Source organism: Paroedura picta, chromosome 6 (genome assembly GCF_049243985.1).
Source record: "Paroedura picta isolate Pp20150507F chromosome 6, Ppicta_v3.0, whole genome shotgun sequence".
NCBI classification, from domain to species: domain Eukaryota; kingdom Metazoa; phylum Chordata; class Lepidosauria; order Squamata; family Gekkonidae; genus Paroedura; species Paroedura picta.
The window spans coordinates 86,949,415-86,970,641 of NC_135374.1; the positions used below are offsets into that span (position 1 = coordinate 86,949,415).

A 21,227-nucleotide genomic window follows, 5' to 3' on the forward strand; every position below is an offset into this window, starting at 1 on the left:
AGGCATTCAAAAATTCCAAATCACGCAACATTTACACAATTGATGGTCTGAGTCCAAAAGCACACTAGTGCTACCTTCTGAAGTCAACACTGTGCTGATATTAGTGTTCTTGTCAGAGGGGGGTTTTATAGGCACATCAAGGAATTGTTAAAACTCTTGTTCTGCATCATATTTCTCATCCCCAAAGCCTTTTAAATTTGGATTCAGGATAGTGATGTGCATTCGGCATAGATCTTACCGGTATTTTTCAGGTATCATTTAAGCCAAACACAGATCAGGGAATCTGATCAGCTAGCAGGATAGCAGAGCCAGAATAAAGCAGAATTTTCCCAGCTTTTATTCAGGTATATTTTGCTATACTGAAGATCAGCTGGGATGGCAGGTTCAGAAAGTCTAAACCGAGCTGCAAGAGAGCTGGGACAGCAGGAGCTGAGAGCACCATGCTGCCTTCGCTGGGGGCTGTGTCTTCTCTTGCAGCTCAGTTTAAACCGAGAAGAGGAGTCAGCCCAGGATTGACCAGGGCAGTGGAAGCCGAGAGTTCCCAGCCAGGTCTGTGTGCAACAGAGAGGGGACCTCCCCCCTCCTACACTATACACAGATTCTTAGGCCAGCTTCTCCTGTGACTTGGTTTAAACTGCAGAACACGAGAAGCTCTCCCAGTCAGATCTGAGTGTAGTGGGGTGAGATCTCCTTACCACATACAGATATTGGGGCCAGTTTCTCCTGCACTGCAGTTTAAACTGTAAAATAATGATATTTTTCTTCTCAGGTACTGGACCCCCAAAAATACAGGATTTCCAAAATATTCCAGATTTGAATACCATACCAGTATTGAAATCCAGGATTTTTCAAAAATATTGAATTTTGGGCAGGTTCAATATACCCAAATAGAAAAATAACATTTATTTGCTCCTTCCTAATTCAGGGTAAAAAATAATAACAGCCCATTTTAAGTTACAAAATCCACTTTGGGGGAATTGTTAATTGGGCAATAGCTTCCACAGCTTTGTTTTTTTAATTGTTCATATCAGGAATCTCAGTTAACATTATGAAGTTTATTGCTAGAAAACGAAGTGCTTTCCCTGGAAAAGAAGACACAGCTACCTGTGAATCTGATTATAGTTTTTCATGACCTCTGTGCATCACACAAATGGCACAGATGACCACTCAAAGGACAACATAAAGGCAAGCAACTGTTTTTTTCCTAAGCAAAATGCTTCTACAGAAAGAAAACCAAGGATTAATATCCCATTCTGTTTCCCAATTACCTCAAAAGCCATCTAAAGCCTCCATGACTCTCAAGTAAAGGCCACATCTCAAACTAAGACTTACTGCAATAATGGGATTCAGGTCTTCAATCAACAAACCTACCCACTCTTCCTCATGCCAGTCCACCTGCAGAGAAGATCGGCTATTTCTTCCTGTCCATCTGGCCACCAGAGTGTCTTGGTCATTCCTTAACACCACTTGTTCTTCCTCTGTAGAGGTTGGAGAGGCCTTTGAAGCTATATAATCTGGTCTAGCAGTATTCAGTGCGTGGATTGAATTCGCCAAGAGCTTGCAATCGCAGACGGTGACAAGCTGCCGCGTCTAGAGAGCATAAAATAATACATGCGCATGTACTCATATAACATTGTTTAAGGCAATTTTTTTCTATTGTTTTTGCATGGTTTCTGCATGACCTTAGTCTTGCTATAAAATATATAACCAAAGAGAAAGTCACTTTGGTTGGAGAAAGAAGCCAAGTGGAAGACAGCATAAATTGAAGTGGAAGGCAGTAATAGACAAGCAGTTCTGTTAATTTCTGTTCATTTCTGTGTTCTGAAAGTTTTCCATACTACATCCAGAATGTCAAATTGCTAAGAAACCTTCAACCTAATAATTTCCAATGGTATTTGGAATAATGTCCTTTAAAGGTCCTACTGTCACTGAGATTCCATACTATACAGTGGCAAAGAAGGGGGGGGGCTCTCATAAATACTGCAACCACTTCTTCACCTTTAAAAAAATAACTTTTATATTTACATTTATTTATTTAGAATATTTTAATATTTCCTTTCTATTCAACTGGGGAGTACACGGGGGCAAACATTAAAACATTTATCAGTGTAAAATTATAAAATTCAATTGTAAAACCATAAACAAACAACATTAGGAGGAAGACCAATAAACAGTTGTCACACACTAGTGGAAGACAATGATAGAAGTTAGACAGATGAATCTCCCTGGGGTGCCATGATGGAAAAGGCCCTTTCGTGGGTTGCCACCCATCTAGCCTCAGGACAACAGAGGCAATTGAAGCAAAACTTCCCAGGATTACTGGAGTGGAGATTCATACTAGAGAAACTGGGTCTGGAATTACATTGGTCCTAGGCTGTACAGAGCTTTAAAGGTCAATATCAGCACCTTGAATTCCACCCGGGAGCAAACTGGAAGCAAGTGTAGGTAGAATGACTGAAATGATATGGTTCTGACAACCCAGTCAACATGAGTCTCAGGTCCATATGCACCCTCAAGCAACAAACCTGCTCCTTTAGGGAAAGTATACCCCATTCAGAACAGGGAATAACCCATTTCCCAGGCCAGTAGCTCCTTCATTTAGAATCATCTTGTTAGCCTTCATCCATGCCAAAACTGCCTCCAGGCACCTGTTCACAGTGTCTATCCTACTGTAGTCATAGCCTACGATTTTTAAATCATGTATCTGCATCCAATCAAAATGCATTTAAAATTCTCAGTGTTTTCGAAGTTGAACTACGGTCACCAAAATTAACCCAGATGAAAATGTTAAAAGTCTTGTAAGTTTGGGAAGCCTGCAGGGTAAAAAAGTAGCACAATCAGCCAAAAATACCTCTAGTTTAATACTCAGATGGATGAACAGTCAAAAGGAAACCTCAGTTAAGGAAACAGAGATCACAGTGGGGCAAACGAACCATCTACTGTTTCTCATACCTTATCAGCCAGAATGGCAAGTGTTCTTTCAAGCCCATTGGATGATCTGTCCTTGGCAGCTCTGGAGAGTCTTTCTGCATAGTAACTAACTTGAGTTTTCAGGGTGTTGATCTGTGCGATGATCTCCTTTGCTCGAATAATATCTTGTGGTATGTACACTATTGACTGGGAGCTGGATGATGTGCTAGAGGGTGGGGAGAGTGACCAATTTTAAATATGAATTTATGAGATGACTGCTGCAACTGCATTCTTTCATCATGCTGAAAAAGAGGGTGGCACAAGCAACTGCCTCTCTATACTAACAAATGAAAGGCAGAAGACTAAAGCAGACTGCTCCATTGGGAACCAGGTGCCTTACTGCAGGGGTAGTCAACCTGTGGTCCTCCAGATGTCCATAGACTACAATTCCCATGAGCAAACGCTGGCAGGGGCTCATGGGAATTGTAGTCCATGGACATCTGGAGGACCACAGGTTGACTACCCCTGCCTTACTGTATTTGATGAAAGCATCTGGCCACAGGTGTACACACTGTGCATGCCAAGTGAATGCTTAGAAGTTGTACAGAAGAAAGGCAGCATGTGTCTGACACTGTATGGCTACAAAATTAAAAGGAAAGGCCCAATTGTTACTTAGTATAGCCTAAGCAGTGAGTTGGGGCTGGTGGTCTATCAGCGGAAGGTGTTGACAGTCCTAGATCTTCCTGACTTTCCCCTCCATCTAGCAGACATTTCTGACCTTAGGAGAGGTGAGAGAGTTCCCAGGACTACAAGACCCACATGGGGAATTTTGTGGTCTGCTGCAATGAAGGGAGACTAAACTATGCTGCTAATGGAAGATGGAAATTTGACCCCTTTCCACCTCCTGACTATAGCCCTGTGAGCCACATGGATGCTACACACAGGTCCCACAACCTCAGGAATAGACTTTCCCAAGATTGGAAGTGACTTCTGGGGGAGGAAAAAACGTGGAAGATCCTCAATCATTGTGTTAAAATCTCTGACTCTTCTGCCTGTGTATCACTAGGTAAAACTCACTGGGCTGGATCTGGCCAGCTTTGTTGCTTAATCCCCCTCATCTTTATTATAGCCCTCATTCTATTTGGCTTTTATGGCCCTATGATTCCCAATATGGTCTTCTTGGTGGCTGATGGAGACATTTTCCTCCCTTTTACATAGTGGAACAGCTGGCTGAATCCCACCCGTTTCCCCACAAAATGTATATACTCTTTTGGTTTTAAAGCTCACAATTTATAACAAAGTAGTAACAATGCTGCTCATAAGACTTTATCCAGGAACATTAACACATTACTTGATAGCATCTTCAATCTTCCATGCCAAGTTCACAGTTCTGACGCAAGATAGGACAGGCATGCACAACTGGTGAGAAGCTCAATGGAGCTCACCAGGAATATTTGGCAGCCTGTCATCTGCTTGGAACCTGCACTATTTTTGCAGATGGAGCAGGAAAAACATCCAGATACTCCTATAGAGCAGGGATCCCCAGCATCACGGCTGAGGGGTGTCATGGTATCCACCAACCCCTTCCTGGTCCTCTCCCAACTGTTTTTAAAAAGTGGGTGGGATCATATGGGGCTCTTATACAGAAGGGCTTCTGATTGGTCAAGGGAAATCTAATTGGTTGTCCAGATCAAAATACTGTTTCAGTGGCAGCTGTCTCAACTGCTAATTTTATGCTCTCACAAACTCCTTTTTCCAGTGTAATTTGTGAATTGTCCCTCTTCGCCACTGCACTTGGACTTCTTCTGTGTGTGTGGCTCTGCCTCCTGTGGCATTGATTTGGTGGTTGGCTTTGCCTCTTGCAGCAGCCATTTTACAGCTGTGCTCAGCTCCTGTGCCTGAATTTCAAAGATGTCCAGAGTGTCAAAAAGGCTGGAGATTTCCACTATAGCAGGGCTCTCAGTCCTTTTAAATGCCTTCAGAGTAAACTTTCAGCTTGAAGAAGACATTTAGAGGGACTGCAAGCCCTTTAAATGCCTTCAGATGCCATGTTCTCTTTAAAGTTTAAATGCCTTCCCTCTTCTATAGGGGAATGTAGGTTGGGGGCACATTCTTTGGGGAGCCACAGAACTGGACATCCTGGTCCATTCTTTTTCAAATTTGGGTTTGTTTCTGAAGTAGAGACATCAGCAACTATGCGGCAAATTTGGTGTCTCTGCCTCAAAAACCAGCCCCCTCCAAGCCTGATTCTCCAGTATAGCCTATGGGGACCGTTGATTATAATGGTCTCCATTGAAGCAAATAATAATAATTATTATTATTATTATTATTATTTGGCATTCCTGAATATTTACCAAATCTAAATACCATACTGGTGTTGGAATTTGGGAATATGGAGAAATACCAATATTTTTTGAGTTCCATATAGCTGAACCCAAAAAATACCTGTTTGGGGTTTGTTTGTTTTTCACACCCCTAGTCATGAACAGGAGTGGCTTCATGTGTTAACTTCACAACTGTAACTTTCTATTTAAACAAAAAAAAATACAAGGCAGATGTGAAATTTAGAGGACTACCAGAGAGGGGGGGGTCTAAGGGTTCAACATTCTAGCAGCTCAAGGAGACGGATCGCATCATTACCACAGGGCAGTAGCAGCTCTTATTCTCTCAAGCATCTTGTGTCACATGTGTTCTTGTGAATGTGACTGCAGAGAAGGGACAGAAGGAATCTTTTCCTGGGAGACCATGGTGGTTCTTGACAGCACTGGAAACTTTTTGAGTGAATAAATTTGGGCTTTCCCCCCCAGTGATGTGCAACTAGTTCTTCAAAATATTTTAAATGATTGAACAATGCCACTGAAAAGAAAAAGTGGCTTCCCTGCGCAACTGTCAGCATCGTCCCAGGGTAATTTTATAAATGAATACTTCAGCTACATGACAGTCCAGCCAAAAAAGGGGTTCTTTTATGGGTTGCATAAGGCTGCAAATGCCAAGTGAGATCCATTACTTTATTTTTTAAAAGGAGCTCTCCAGTATACTGTTGTTTTGGAAGCTAATTCAGGTACTGAGAATGGTTTTCAGTATGCTATGGGGAAGGATGCTGGTTTCTACATTTTGAGTTATCAACTAAAGAAATAGCTTTAACATTACTAACTCTGAGGATTCTAAGTTCCAAAAGGATATTACAGAGGCCTTTTCAAGAAACTGCCTGGGAAAATATATTCCACTCAAGCAGGGGTGGGCAAACTGTGGCCCTCCAGCTGTCCATGACTACAATTCCCATGAGCCCCTAAAAGGTATAGCCCATGAAAGGGGCTCGTGGAAATTGTAGTCCATGGACAGCTGGAGGGCCTCAATTTGCCCATCCCTGCATTCAAGGAAGCTACCATATACAAAGCTAGCACTGAAAGAAGTAGGAAGCAATTTGGTACAATTTGTGTCTTCCTGTTGATTGGCTTCTGTTACTACATTTAAAATGGTTGCTCTCTTGTTGATTTTCCATCCATTATACTGTGGTGACTTTTCAATCCGATAATGACAATTTATTTCAGTGTTTTACAGTTTTATGACTGTATTTATTTTACTATTAGAAAACACCGTGGACAATTACTTCAGAGAGGTTCTCTAGTGAACAAATCTAAATATTATAGAATGCAATACCAGGCAATATTCAAAGGCTTTCAGTTGCTTATCTTCCTCCTGATCACCTATTTTAGGGATAGTATTTCTTACACCATATGAGAGATAACATGCAGAATTAGGATGTAAGTAGCAGCAAGGTACATGCAGCAGTTTCCTGCTCAGAAAGAAAAAAGAAAGGGATCCATTGCAAAATGAGAGGAAAGATCATTTATGGCATGAGGTTGGCACACATCTGCTTTAATGAACAGCTATAACCCTTCCCTGGCAAATTAAACTGTAAAAGTAATTTTTAAAAACCTATTATTCCGATCTACATATGTTTGTGAATGCACATGAAAATTAACACAATGGGTGCTGTCAGGAGGAAATTAAAGACTTTAAAATGGGGGGAACTCCATGTCTTTAGTGCACCTATTGCTTTCGCAACCCCTGAAGGAAACAGATGAATAACACATTTCCCTTGATATGATAGGCTGCAATACAGATATTTGAAGTATCTAACTACTGAACCAATTTAACATCTGTATATTTAAAACTAGTAATCAAGCCCGCTGTAAGAAAAATACAATATTACTCCGCGCGACTGCCGGGGGCTCCCTTGGCCGCCGGCAAGGGAGCAACTGCAAGCCGCGCGGGCGGGAATTGGCCCGGCCGATGGTCTGTCTGGAGGAAGGGGCCAATCGGCACCCTCCCTCATCCCGGACAGAGCCCGCCCTAACTCCTCCCACTAAGCCCTTACGGCTTTATTTAGTCTGCGGCGCCTGTGGCGCCGAGGGCTGTGTTAAGATATGATCTTACACGTTTTCAGTGGGTTGGGTCCCATGGATCTGATCCATTGGCAGGGGCTACATGTTCTTGTCATAAGGAGTCTTCTTCTAATATAAGATTCTGAGAAGGAAAACAGCTCTGCTAGCAAGACAGATCCATGGGATTCCACCTCATAAATTCCATTCAGTTTCAAAGGACCTCATCTGCAGATGCAAACTCATGTATCTGGATTAAAATCCAATGTAGCTAGACCAGGGGTAGTCAACCTGTGGTCCTCCAGATGTTCATGGACTACAATTCCCATGAGCCCCTGCCAGCATTTGCTGGCAGGGGCTCATGGGAATTGTAGTCTATGAACATCTGGAGGACCACAGGTTGACTACCCCTGAGCTAGACCATCACATGGGATCACACAGAAGCTCTACTTTTATCAAAGGGAGCAGAACTGTGTCTGTGTGCACGCCCCCATCTGTGTGTAGACCTACTTTCCCCACTGAAATGAATTAATCAGACCCTGTGTGCATTTACACACCAACAGCCTTTGGGAAATAAACAGCAACATCTAACTGCTCAAATATTCCCAGGGTCTAATCTGAGCCAGGATTGAATGAGTCATAAACCTATTTTTAATTCAAGGGTTCTTGACTAAATTATGTAATAACTTGAACTGAAGTGTAGTATCCCCCACCAACTGCAGATACCCAGACTTCTCCTTCCATGAGGTTTGAAGGTCCCTTGTTCTCCAGGTACAAAACTGGTGTAACACCTGATTTTAAAGCCTGTCTCATTTAAATAGAAAAGACCACAGTTGTCTTCTGTTCTTTGGTCCTGTGCCTTTTCACTCTTTTTAAAATTATATGGAGCACCTACTGTTTATATGGCTCTCCTGATGTGTCAAGCACAAAACCGAGGGAGAAGCTTAGTGAACTGCATTAGGGAAAAAAGCAGAAGAAATTGCCACATTGCTGGGGCACATGCTGACTGCTTATCCCATATCATTGGCTAATTACAACTGCCCCCCACATTTCTGAGGGGAACGAGCTTCCAGGCTGAATAGTGTCTTAACACCTGACTTTATCTTGGGGGGGGGGGGAGCAGAATCAGGCTTTTAAAAAAATCTGGAGATATCTGGCAGATATTGTACAAGACATAAGTGTATTGTACAATACATAATTATTTTATCTATGTTAAATAATGAATCTATTTTATGAATTTGCATTGCTTTGATTTCTATTAGACAGAAGGGTGGCATATAAATGTATACCTTTTTTTTTTTTTTTACAAACGAAGCCATTACAAATCCACCTATAAGCTCCCCATCAACTCCCATTGTGACATCATACAGCTGAGGCGTCACTTAAATGTTAGCGACCACAGAGTACTTTTACATTTTAGCAGTATTCCCCACAAAACCCCTAAATGGGTACTTCAAACATTTTTGGCTCCAGACAAAATCAGTTGCCTAAGCAAGCTGAAGCATCTCAATTAACTGCCTCATGCCAAAATCAAAAACATTTATAAAATGTTAGCTGTTCATTAAAGCGAACAATGCAGTTGGAAAAGGAGGAGAAATCATTCATGCAGTGCACCACAGTGAACAATGAATTCACTGCATGAAGCAAAAGGAGCAAAGGCAAACTGCAAAGCATTTCACAAAGAGAAGGGGAGAGAGAGAAAACCCTCATCTACATGAACACATTAATCTTTGCTTGATGAAAGAGATGAAAGAAGAGAATCCTCATCTCAGATTCATAGAAACAGAAAACTCACCAACATTCCTCATAACTGCTAAAAAAAAGAACCAAAAGAAAATTAGCCATTTGTTAGCAAATACCAAAAGCAGAAAACGAAGCAAAGCAAAGTTAGATTAAAATAGGTTAATTATTTTCCAATAAGGCATGTCTGAGTTATTAAAATTTGTAAACCAAACAGAGTCACAGTGAAAGCAAAATGGCAGATGATTTGCAGTTTGCTCTACTGATTTTTGGCTACCTCATCCACTGGGGGAGTTAAACATATTCCAAGGAACGAAATGCAGGGGAGCATTTTTGGCACCCAAAAATCTATGTCTGCAACACAAAGAACCACATTGTTCGGCACCCCCAAAGGTCTGTGTCTCTTGGACAGCAGCTTCTCATGGGAAATTGCATTTGAACCTGAGGGGATTTTCAAAAGTAGTCTGTGACTGATAAGCCACGGGTGTCTTCTCTCTAAAGAGGGGCAGGAGTTTTGTAAAAAGCTCCCCGTGGGCATGCCATGACCATTAGGCATGCCTAAAGCAGTTCTTTGAATTCTGACCTCTAGGAAGGTTGACAAATGGCTTCCACAGAGAGCTGCTAATTCCACCACTTTGCTGCATTTAGAGGGCTTCCACAAGGCAGCAGAGAGAGGCTGGAACTAGGGCCTAGTCTGCACACAACAGATAATGCACTTTCAATGCACTTTAGAAGTAGATTATCCTGTTCTGCACAAGAAAATCCAGCTGCCAAAGCACATTGAAAGTGCATTATCCTATGTGTGCAGACTAGGCCCAGGACAGAAGAAGAGAAGCTGTATAAAGAACCAGATGTCAAAGGCAACATTGCTGCCCTTCCTTTCTTGTGCAAGGGCCTTAAGCACACAACAGTTTAGAGGTCAGAGATGGCCATCTTCTCTACAGGCACTGCCATTATGCTGGGGTCAGAGGAAATGGAAATAAAAACACCTACCTAGAACACAGTTTTAGGATAATGACTGTCACCAGCAGACAGGTGTGTATAGGACAAACACCTTCATCAGAAAATCTCTTATTTTAAACTGAAAAAAATATTTTAAACTTAAATGTCTATTTTCTGCCCTGCCTTGTAGCAAGAAGACCCTCTTCTCTTCTGGGAGCCAAACGGCACATCTGTTTGTCTGTCAATGCAATGCCTGTATTCTGGCACAATAAACAGCATAGTTAGGAGATACTAAAACAGCTACTTATAATGAACATTCAGGCAAAGGGGGGGGGGGACCAGTGAGGGCTTCGTGTTAAGAAGCAAATCTCTGACATGTAACACCTGATTTAAAAGCCTGTCTCATTTCAATAGAAAGGACCACAGTTGTCTTCTGTTCTTTGGTCCTGTGCCTTTTCACTCTTTTTTAAACTATATGGAGCACCCACTGCTATTTTTGTGCTTTGTTTATATGGCTCTCCTGATGTGTCAAGCACTTCATCAGTCACCTTCAGAGGAGGCCTACAGAACAAGCCCTTTTTAGAGTGCCATGTGGTACTGAAGCTGTGAATGAGACCTGCCCAACAGCAGATGCTCCATATACTTAAGAAAGAGAAAAGGCATAGGACCAAAGAACAGAAGAACAAAAACCCAGGTCTTTTCCCTCTAAACAAAACCTTTGCAACAGGACAATCCTTATTTGGAATGTGCCTAGCAGACCTGGGTTGTAGTTATTAACTACTCCTAAAATGGATGCCTTGTGTGTCATTGGATGTCAAGTACTGAATTTGGGATGGAAGCCTTTTAGTTAATGCTGGACTGCTAAAGCCAATAGAAAGACTTACAACACCTCTGTTTTTCAACGTCAACATATACAAAATTGCCACTTTTTTTTTTTTACTTAAAGTATTGCCTTCTCTTGGTGAAAGAGTCCTTAAACTAATCAAGGAAACTTTTGAAAATACTGAGTCCTTTCCCATCAGCATTTTCTCTGTGGTAACATCTAGCCCTGGTAGCCATGATGGGGCTATTGTAAACAAGAAGAGAATGAAATGTTACTTAAACAGTATCTACACCAAAGAGGTGAGAAACTTGGTTGAGACTGGCCTGTTGGAAGATTTTTTTAGTATTGGTTCCATCTGTATTTAAGTTCAGCTCTGTTACGCACTGGCTCTGATGGCAACATTAATGCTCATAATGTACCAAGTGCTGAATAGCCAGGATCTTGCCAGGAACCCTGCCCATTTTCAAAACATCAGGTCTAAAGAAGGTACTGATGGGGAATCACATGAGAGAAGATGGAGACTATGCAACAAGCAACAGCTCCAATGAAGTGTTGTTGTTGTTTTTCCATAGAGTGAGTCTATGGAATAGCTTTCTGGGTCTACACATTTCCTCGTGGCCACCTTTCTGGTTGCAAACAAAATGGAAATCACTCAAAAAGTTTCTCAAGCCTGGACAAACTAATGCCAGAAGCCAGTCGTGTGGGCTGTCCAGCTGATATAGATTCCCAATTGATTTTTCTTTTTATGGTCTTGACTACCAGGCCCATGAAGAGGACTAGCATGGCACCACTGTCATCACACTGCACCAGAAACAGCGCCAAACACTTTGGGGGGAAATGATGCACCTATGGCTCCTCATGTTTCCCAAATACCTTGTCGTTTCAGACACAAGTTATAACACTGATAGGGACAGATAGCCAGGACAAAATGATAGCAACTCCAGTATATTGTTTGCACACAATTGCAGTATGCAGTTTGCACAGAATTTCTTCTGAAAATCCTGTATCTCACTGAAGGTCATGATCCTGGGATCGCCAATTGGAATGTCAGTAGAAACATAACATCATCTGCACCCAACCTTTAATGTAAGAAGCAAACCATCTGTCAAAGGGGCTAGGGAATCTGTTTTTCTGAATGACATTTCTCTCTTCACTAACTATACCAGGAATATCAGATAAGGGCAGTCAAGGTTTGCTTCTTGCCCTTACTAACACAGTGATCAATTTCCTTCTGCACAAATCAGAACTAAAAAGGTCAAGACATTAAAAATAATTAAATATACAAAAAAAACCCTCCTCAGATTACAAAACTAGGAGACAGTGTCAAGACATGTTTTCCAGACAGTATTATTGTTTTTAAACCTGATCCCCCAACTTGTCAGTCTTCCCTTAAAAGCATGGCTAGAAAGAATATTGCCCCAAATCCTCTTTACGCAACTGATTTCAGGATTCAAGCAGTGAGAGCCTGTGCAAGCCAAATTTGCTCCAGCTGCCCCCTCAACTTGCTTCTCTTGTTCCCCCCTCCTAACCAAAGCACCATCACTTCCTTGCTGTGCCATTTTAAGCCGCAGGGAATTGCATGGCCTGTACATTACCAGCATACCCAAAATGGCAGGCGTCAGAAAGCAGCAGCGCTGTTAATACCACTAAAGGTCCAGGAGAGATTCACTTCTGCTACCCACATAAAATACCCCAAAGCAGTCCAAGAAAAACTGAGACCCTACAAGGAAGCTTCACAGACAGACCTGACTGTCACCTCCATACAGATAAACCCTAACACTTAAATAGAAAATATCTTATTACAAGGCAACTATGAAATAATCTAATAAGTATGAAGTAACATTACTAATAGAGAACAGGGGGAGAAAAAACCTTCTTCCTTCCCGCTCTTTGCATAAGCTGCATTTAGTCTTCAAGTGATGCTTCCTATGAGCAGAGGCAATAAAAACATGGGATGAGATGCTTTTGAACAAAAACTGGAGCCCCAAGACAAAATATCAGCATTTACATCAATCCTTTCACTTACTGTTTCTTTGCGTCTTCAAATTTATGTAGCTTTTTCCGCAGGCCTCCAGATTTAAAACCTTGACAGTGGGCTGCCGAAGCTCCTATAGTTACAATATCATAATTCTGATCTAAATAGAACAAGGGGAGAGAGGGGGAGAAGTGTCAGAGGAAAACGCTTGTCATTATGACTAACACAAGCTTCAGAAACATAATTTATGATCTGGCAAAGATATGCTAAACCCACACTAATCCTCCTTGTGGTCAAAACCCTGAGAAGAGAGGAATCCATCTCGGTATGTAGAGCACCAGGGCAGCTGCACAAATGGCTACCCTGCCAGGATCATCTATTATTAATCTTATAACAACAAATGCTAAGAACTGTTTTAAATCAACTCCAAATCCAACTACAAGACAACGGTGTTAAATTCTGAAACCCTTGCTTTCCTATTGTGGAAAGACCTGGGAAGTGATTACATCTGACTCCATTCTCATATTGCACAATCTATACATGGAAGGGCTATTGGAAATGCCATCATAAGATACAAGAGCCACTCCATGAACACCCATTGGATTAAAATGACACTAAATGTGAGGGACTCAGCGATTATTGTAAAAGTAGCTAAGTTCTTGCTGGCAAATTTAAATGAAAATCTTTTTACAATGGAATCTATATCTGGAACTGTTTGGAATTTTGTTTTACGCTTTACAATTTTATGCCAATAAAGGTATTCTGATTCTGATTCATGAACACCCAGTTGCATGGGCCATACTTTCATCAGCAATCAGGAATATTGAAATTAATGAGCCTAAAGATCGTTTACCTAATTCAAACAGGAAGAATGTGTTGAGACCACAAAAGTAAATCAGCAACTAGGCACACGGACGATTAACCATGCCCACAGATATTGAGCTACTTTTGTGATATTAACATCACGTTTGACATGTCAAAGATCTTTAGAACTTGTTGGCAGGACAACTCTGGATTTGCATTCAGATCAACTAGCCATACGAGTATGTGGGCTTCAATCATGGAAGGTCTACATGGACATTCTTATATCAACATTCCCACTTCCATTGAACTAGATGGGGAGGCCACTGAAGTTCAGCTATAATATATGCTTCAATCAGAAAAGCTACATTTTACTTGTGTACCCTATTTTCTGCAATTGAGAACAATGAGCCAAGAGCTTATATAATTAAATCGTTAGAAGTTTACAGGCTGTCTCAGAAAATGCCAGCCATTGTCAGCATTATGCCAATAAAGAATTACCAAATGTTCCTCCAAGCACAAATCCTGATCCTTAAGCAACAGATCCTCATAAAACCTCCTCCCCACCATGATACTTTGGCATTTTCTCATTGTAATCAGCAAACGTCATCTCAAATCCCCTGACTTCCCTCTGTATGTTCTCCCTCTTCTCCGGGAGAACCCACATTAGGGGAAATTCAGAAGTTTTTAAATTTCGGACATCTGAAAAGGCACATGCTATTGTTCCCTTAAAAAAAAAAACACCCTTTCCACTTTTGTTCAGGTTTTAATATGGATGCACTGTTGAGTTTGGGAGATAATATCTTGACTGTATAGGACTTAGTAATGAACCACTTAATTTATCCTGCTCATTCCTATGTTCTGTTGTATTTTTTTAATTTAAAATGTTTTGCTATCGCACTATATCAACCTACTGCAAAACATAGAACAAATAAAATTATGTGTATTATGGGGAAAACACAGCCCCATCTGAAATTCAGCATCCAATCCAAATGCGCTGTGCACAATGTTTAAAAAACCTCTGTTGGAAGGGTCCCACCTTGCTTTTGTAACACTTGGAACTAAAAATGATTCAAAACAGAATAATATCTCCATGTGAAAGTCCCCTTAATCAAGAAAGGATAGAATCCGAAAGACACAAGTTATTCTTTGAAAGATACCAACAACTTTAATATGATACATGGCAATATAACCAAACATAGAACAAGGCAAACTACCTGATCCCGCATCATCCTGGACTCTCATTCGCTGTATATGTAAATTAGTGGGCACAAATTCTAGCTTTTTGTCAGCTTTCAAGCTGCTCGCTTTGAATGATGGGCCTGAAGAAATGGCATGGAGAGAGCAAGCCACAAGTTTAGTCCACAAAAGAACAACTACTAAGGAAGAGAAGGCCAGTGCCAAATTTCAGTTCACAAACTACAGCATATAAGACCCCCCAACAACAGTTAGATTTCCCAGAAAGCCACTTTGAGTCACGATATAGATCTGAGGCCCGAATACTCATACCCAAGGTGGTCTGCTCAGAAGCCCTGTTGCTGCCATACAGGCCAAGCTAAATGACAGGAGGTCTGTGATCAGAGCACCCAGGCTTTGGGGGTGGGGGAGTCAATCATCAGGTGTGTTGAAGTCCAATTCCAATTCAGGACCGTGGTGGTGGTGGTGGTGGAGGGGATTAAGCATTTTTCTCACACTGGTTTTAAGGTAAGAAACAGCTGGTTGTTTTACCCTGCTTCTTACTACCTGAAGAAGTCTCAAATCTCAACCCTTCCTCTCCCCACAACAGACAACCCATAAAGTAGGGTGAGGCCTAGAAAACCATGACTGGTAGCATGTAGAGGAGTGGGGAATCAAAGTTCTCCAGATGAGAGACTAACACTCTTAACCATTACACCAAGTTGGCTCTCAGGAAAATTATTTTGTCTCAATAGATAGATTATATATATAGACAGATAGACAGACAAATGCAGTGCTCATGTACACAGCTTCCCAAGAGTCCTGCTTTCCCCCCTTTCCCCAACAATACTTGCAGGCAATATGGTGGTATATTAGGGGAAGGAGAGGTCTACATGCACCTCCCACCCTCTATCTCCCTCTAGTAACTTGCATTGGGGAAAAGGGAATACTAGACGAAGAAGCAGCCAGCATATCCAATAATGGTCTGTCTACCCATGTATCAATACATGCACAATGGGCGTGGGGCTCTACTAAATTACTAGGACAGGGGTGGCCAAACTGTGGCTCTCCAGAACATGCTGGCAGGGTCTCATGGAAATTGTAGTCTATAACATCTGTAGAGCCACTGTTTGGTCACTTCTAGACTAGGGGATACTATATATAGGAGTCCCGCATCTACTATGAGAATCCCCTATGCCAATGTTTCTCTGAAGTCAACTTTTTTCCTAGAGAAAAGGCAAATAGTAATACAAGTTATTAGAAATCATCATAAAACACAGATCAAGCATGTAATTCTGTATTCTAGAAAACAGCTATTGGTTACCTTTGTACTGATGTAGATTTGTGAGGTTGTCCTGGTAAGTTAGAATAATTGTTTGGTACTGCGTGACTATTTGCCGTCGAAGACTTTCCCAACAAGGAGACAGCTCACCCAGCTCTTCAAGCTCACAAACCCTACAAAAAAACCCCAACAATTAACCCTCAGCTAAGCATAGCTATGTATCTAAACAAAGGTAAAATATCCCTCCAACAATATAAGAGTTGCTTTATGCAGAGTAAGACTCAAGACCTGGAACAGTTTTGTGCTGGAAGGTTGGCAAAAAAACTGAATTTCTATTAGCCACAATAACAATAATAGCTGCATAACTAAAAGCTGCTTTTGTGGAAGCAGGTAGATGGCAAAGGTTCTTCTTTGAGTCTGTGATGGGTTGTGTTTGTAACCCAGGACAATGCAGACCTTGACGTTCTGTATTCTTTTAATATTAGATTATATTTTTATGGCCTGTGTTCCAAATACATGAGCTCTGTCTGATCTGATTTCACCCTCAGCCTCCATGTAACAATGTCATTTATGGCGTTTGTATCTGCCCTGCCAGAAAGTCTCCCCGCAGCCAGACCAATAGCCTACATTGTCTTGCAGATCTTGTAACAGCCACATCAATGTAAGTTACTTTCAGTGCCATTCATGAAACGGCAACTTTACTGCACTCCAGGGACCAGGGCTGATTCTGCACTTACTTTTTTTATTCTGTTGTGGATCCTGCTGAATTCAGATCGATTTGAACTCTATTCCCCCCCCCCATTGAAACAGAAACGTGTTCTGAACGTGATTAAGGAAGCTTTCTTTTCTTGAATGGGGGGAGGGAAGATTGGAGACAGCAGAGGAGGGGGAATAAATCCAAGAGGCAAATATTTGCTGAGAGAAGTTACGGCTTCCCCTAAGGGAAGCCTTGCAACCTGGGAACGAGAAAGTCTTTAAACTGATGCCCTGGCCAATCAGGGCTTTTTTACAGCATTGGAGGCCCGAGGCAATAAGTTAGTTCGGGAAAAGCAAAGAGCTGCACCTTTACTAAGGTGACCAGATTGTCCCACTTTTGGAGGAACATCTGGGGGCATCTTGCAAATTGTATTTATGTTGAAATTAAAATATATATATTATAATACTTTTTTGGCATTCTATGCATTTTATGAAACTTTTTGTTGCTCCATATAGACCAAATTTTTAATCAAGAACCCCTCCAGTCAATGGTGTCCCACTTTACCAATGTTAAAATCTGGAAATCACATTCTGTGTTGACAATTGGGACTGAATCGACCTGGGACTGTAATAAAAGCTCCATGCAGATTCAGCCTGGGTTCTAACCAGCATTTTGCTGTACTAACGCTGACCAGAGCAAAAGTTGTGTGGGAAGAGAGAGTGAAAATAAAGACCAGGGCAGCTGATGGTGGCCAGTCAGCTGGAAGCAGTAAGTTTTAAAAGTATTGTTCTGAAAATGACACATGGTATGTGGGGGAGGAAGGTGGGAGTCATTGGCTCATTGTCAGAACTTGGCAAAGATGACTTCTCACTTGTGTGGCTTCTTCCTCAACCTCTGCTAAAGCTTGTCTTCTCCTTCCAAAACACTGAATCACTTTTTCCATGTGAAAGTAGCTTTCTTTCCTTCCTCTTTGTTCTTATGGTGCATAACATATAAACTCTGTAAAGGCTCTTGTGCAGAAAGGATTGCTTGTTATATATTAATTACATGTGCATCTCCAATTATATTAGTATAGAACAAATGCATAAGCCAGGAGTTCCTTGCAATATCTGTCAGCAATTTTGGAGTTCTGAGTGAGGGAAGTGGGTGCCACCACAGAAAGGCTACCTTGGAAAAGGGGAGGGGGGTGGGATGAGACTTGGACACCAGGAAACCCATTAGAAGGAAATGCAGCACCCTGTTGGGATCCATGGAAACCGCAAGTTAGGATTGCTGTCAGCTGATAGTGCCCCAGAACTGGTTTTGCTAGCAACTCTGAAAAGTTAAGGGCTGTGATGGACAATACTTCCTTTTCACTCATCTCTCTACATGAAGAAGAAGAGTTGGTTTCTATGCCCTGCTTTTCTCTACCCGAAGGAGTCTCAAAGCGGCTTACAATCGCCTTCCTTTCCCTCTCCCCACCACAGACACCCTGTGAGGTAGGTGAGGCTGAGAGAGCCCTGATATTATTTCTCGGTTGGAACAGCTTTATCGTTGCTGTGGCGAGCCCAAGGTCACCCAACTGATTGCATGTGGGGGAGGATTGGGAAAGCAAACCTGGCTCACCAGATTAGAAGTCCATGCCCTTAACCACTACACCAAGGTGGCTCCAAGTGGTGCCAGGCATGACTGTAAATGACTAACAGGAGCGATTTGATAAAATAAATAATATAACAATAATAAAACTTTATTTTTAATCTGCCCTTCCAATGTTGCTTAGGGTGGGTAACATTTTGTAAAAACATGTTCCCAGGCCTAGCCAGTGTCAGGTTTTTTTTACCTCCTTCAGCCCTCTGGCAGCTGCTTGGCTTGTCTCCTTCGCTCACAGCTTGTCTGCTCTTTTCGTTAAAATAAATATTGCAAGAATATTTGGACACAACTCAAGGACAGCCAGACATATATACATAACTGGTCAAAACTAAGTAATGAACAAGGGGAAAGTATTACTAATCCTCTGAATGAGCTAAGCAAAACGGGAAAAGGCAGCAGGCAACATGAGGGACAGGTATTTGGCCTGTACACAGCAGCCACCATGACTGCCTTTGATGTCCACTACATATACTTGTGTGTAGAGTTGGACACAAACTGAACTATAAAATTCGTCATTTGTGGTTCTTAGACTGAAGTTTGCGAGGGTCTACTGTCAGGAAATTCTACAAACTTTTAAAGCAGTTCATGGTGGTTTATGGCAGTTAATGCAGTGGTCCCCAACCACCGGGTCACGGCTCCCTCTCCCCGCCTCCCTGCAGTGAGAAACTTCCCAGGCCGCAAGCAAATCGGCCGCCAAAGCAGCCAATTACCTTGTGGCCCGGCAAGCTTCTTTTTGTGGGAGGAGGGGAGAGCAGCCGCTGGCACAAATACGCATGTGCAGCAGGTCCGCGCATGCACGTCTGCACCATGTGTGGTCGCAAACACGCATGTGTGGCATTTTCACGCATGCACGCATGCACAGAAGTGCTGCGCATGCGCGTTTGCGGTCACGCATGGCGCAAATGTACATGCGCAGACCTGCCGCGCATGCGCGGTCGCTGGATCGCTCTCCCCCCAACTGGTCCACAGCCTTAAAAATGTTGCGGACCACTGAGTTAGTGGATAGAGCAAATAGCAGGGGCTTTAAAGGGACTCAGATTCCCTTTATCCCCCTGCATTTTGTTCCGTGCAAAAGCAGCATGAGCAGCTGAGCGTCGGGGAGGTGCTCCTGGCCACTCAGCAGTCACAAGCTGTTTTGGGCAGAACCTTTTAAACTTTAAAGGGATTGCATACAACAGCCCCAAACAGATGTGCAGAAATTCAATTTCCAGTGACATCTACTAAAGGTGTGTTTTTAGCGTCATGCTAACTAAAAGATTTTAGCTGACCTTTGACCGCTTGCTCCTGGCCATGGGATTTTTCATTCAATTCAAAAATTCATTCATTCTCTTCCTCCATCCCCCCTTCTGTCTTTGTCCCCAATGGGGAGCCAAAGTGGTTTTTGCACATGACTTTTACAAAGAACTTATATATTTTTTGCAGACTAAAATATGGCTGCTGCATAACAACCAAAAAAGAAGTGTCGGTAATATTGTGTGTTTTGAATATGCAGTAGACCTAGCACCAAGAAAGAGGTGTGTTTTTCATATGTGTGGGGTGCCTATTAGGCCAGGTTATGTGGCCTAAGAGCCAAGGGGTCAGCAACTCAAAAGCTTAGAAACCACCGCTCTAGAGGTTTAAAGGCTCATAACCATCCTTTAATTGATAAATCCTGCTGCTAAACTGTCTGCATAGGCAAAACCTTTAAAACATTTGCCCAAATTCTATAATTGGGTGCATAAGTAGCTTCTCACTACAATAGTGGTCCAGGAACAAACCTGAGTGATCCTAACAACACTCCCAGCACAACAGGTAGGACTCAGATCATGTCTGGCCCATAGCAGTGCAAGAGGAACCAAGAGGGGAGCCCATAGCATCACCAAGAACACTGGCTGGGCCTGAGCTAAGTGGCTGGATCTGAGCTAAATGCTGCCGGGGCTCTCAGTTCAGCTTGCTTCTGGCTGCCTGTGGTCTCCTAGAGCAGCAGGCCACTAGGAAATTCCTTGGTCAGTTAAAGGGCTAATCAGTCTCCATCAGCTACCATTTCCAATCACAAACTATGGCTTGTCTTGTGAAGCCACAGTGCAATCGCTCCAATTTGGTGTGACGTCTGATATTAGTCCTGATACAATACCCCAAGAGCCATATACTAACAGCAACAGCAATTAACAGAGTCATCATGTCTTGAACATTCCTCATTTCTCATCAAAACAGCATATAACATGGTAATACTACAAACTTATCCACTTGTCGCAGGCAGAAGGAAGTTCAAGGATTTGGGTCAGTCTGCAACCACTGCTCCTCAACTGCTTACATGCTAGATCTCAAACAATCAGTACAGATAAGTTTGTATTGAAATTCCTAATGGAGGTCAATTAAGCCCTGGTACAAAATAGATCACCATATGATCTGCAGCGAAAATCAGCACAATGTGAACCCAGTAAACAAGTCTTCACAAGCATCACTTACAACCTTCAATTTTAAGTAGCAAATCTATTACCAGACTCATCAAGTAAATCGCTGAGAGAAATAGCTATGGAAGTGTTGACCTTTGTAAGATTAATTTAGAAACTGCTTCCAATAGAAGTGGGAACCTGGAAAAATGTTCTCACAATACATACAAGAGAAGAAAAGCAGTTGTCACCCATTTTCTACGAAATGGCCCTCCACCACATTGAGCCAAAGACGGTTCCCTCCAGCAAATAGTCCCCCTTCTTCTGAAAAGTAAGCTCTGTTGGGGAACAGCAGCTTTGGGGGAAGCATATGCGGGGGAGAGCCAGGGGGAATGGGAGGGTGAAATATCTCTCCCTCTTGATGATTCTTCCTTGCAATCTTCCCCACCCCTTGCCCATATGTGATCTTGAAAACGTGGGTTTTGGAAAGCACAA

At 42.2% G+C, this 21,227-nt stretch overlaps 1 protein-coding gene and 1 long non-coding RNA gene across 13 annotated transcripts in view; one reads left to right on the forward strand and one right to left on the reverse strand.

Moving 5' to 3' along the window:
- Positions 1 to 21,227, reverse strand: part of INPP4A (inositol polyphosphate-4-phosphatase type I A) — a 102,163-nt gene that overhangs the window by 28,276 nt on the left and 52,660 nt on the right. For 5 of the 12 annotated variants that reach the window (XR_013232069.1, XR_013232073.1, XM_077343458.1 and 2 more), the window contains exons 11-17: positions 16,077 to 16,207; positions 14,794 to 14,898; positions 12,827 to 12,935; positions 12,673 to 12,726; positions 9,091 to 9,108; positions 2,953 to 3,136; positions 1,372 to 1,590 (exon numbers count right to left, since the gene is read on the reverse strand). Coding sequence is in view for 6 of the 12 variants with exons in the window: in XM_077343458.1 (XP_077199573.1) it covers positions 1,372 to 1,590; positions 2,953 to 3,136; positions 9,091 to 9,108; positions 12,673 to 12,726; positions 12,827 to 12,935; positions 14,794 to 14,898; positions 16,077 to 16,207 (820 nt within the window). In the remaining 6 variants the exon portion in view is untranslated. The remainder of the gene's footprint in view (positions 1 to 1,371; positions 1,591 to 2,952; positions 3,137 to 9,090; positions 9,109 to 12,672; positions 12,727 to 12,826; positions 12,936 to 14,793; positions 14,899 to 16,076; positions 16,208 to 21,227) is intronic. The other 7 variants (XR_013232071.1, XR_013232074.1, XM_077343462.1 and 4 more) reach the window with 3 other exon arrangements.
- The window catches only part of LOC143840220 (uncharacterized), a 61,584-nt gene that overhangs the window by 9,466 nt on the left and 30,891 nt on the right, over positions 1 to 21,227 (forward strand). The window lies entirely within an intron of this gene.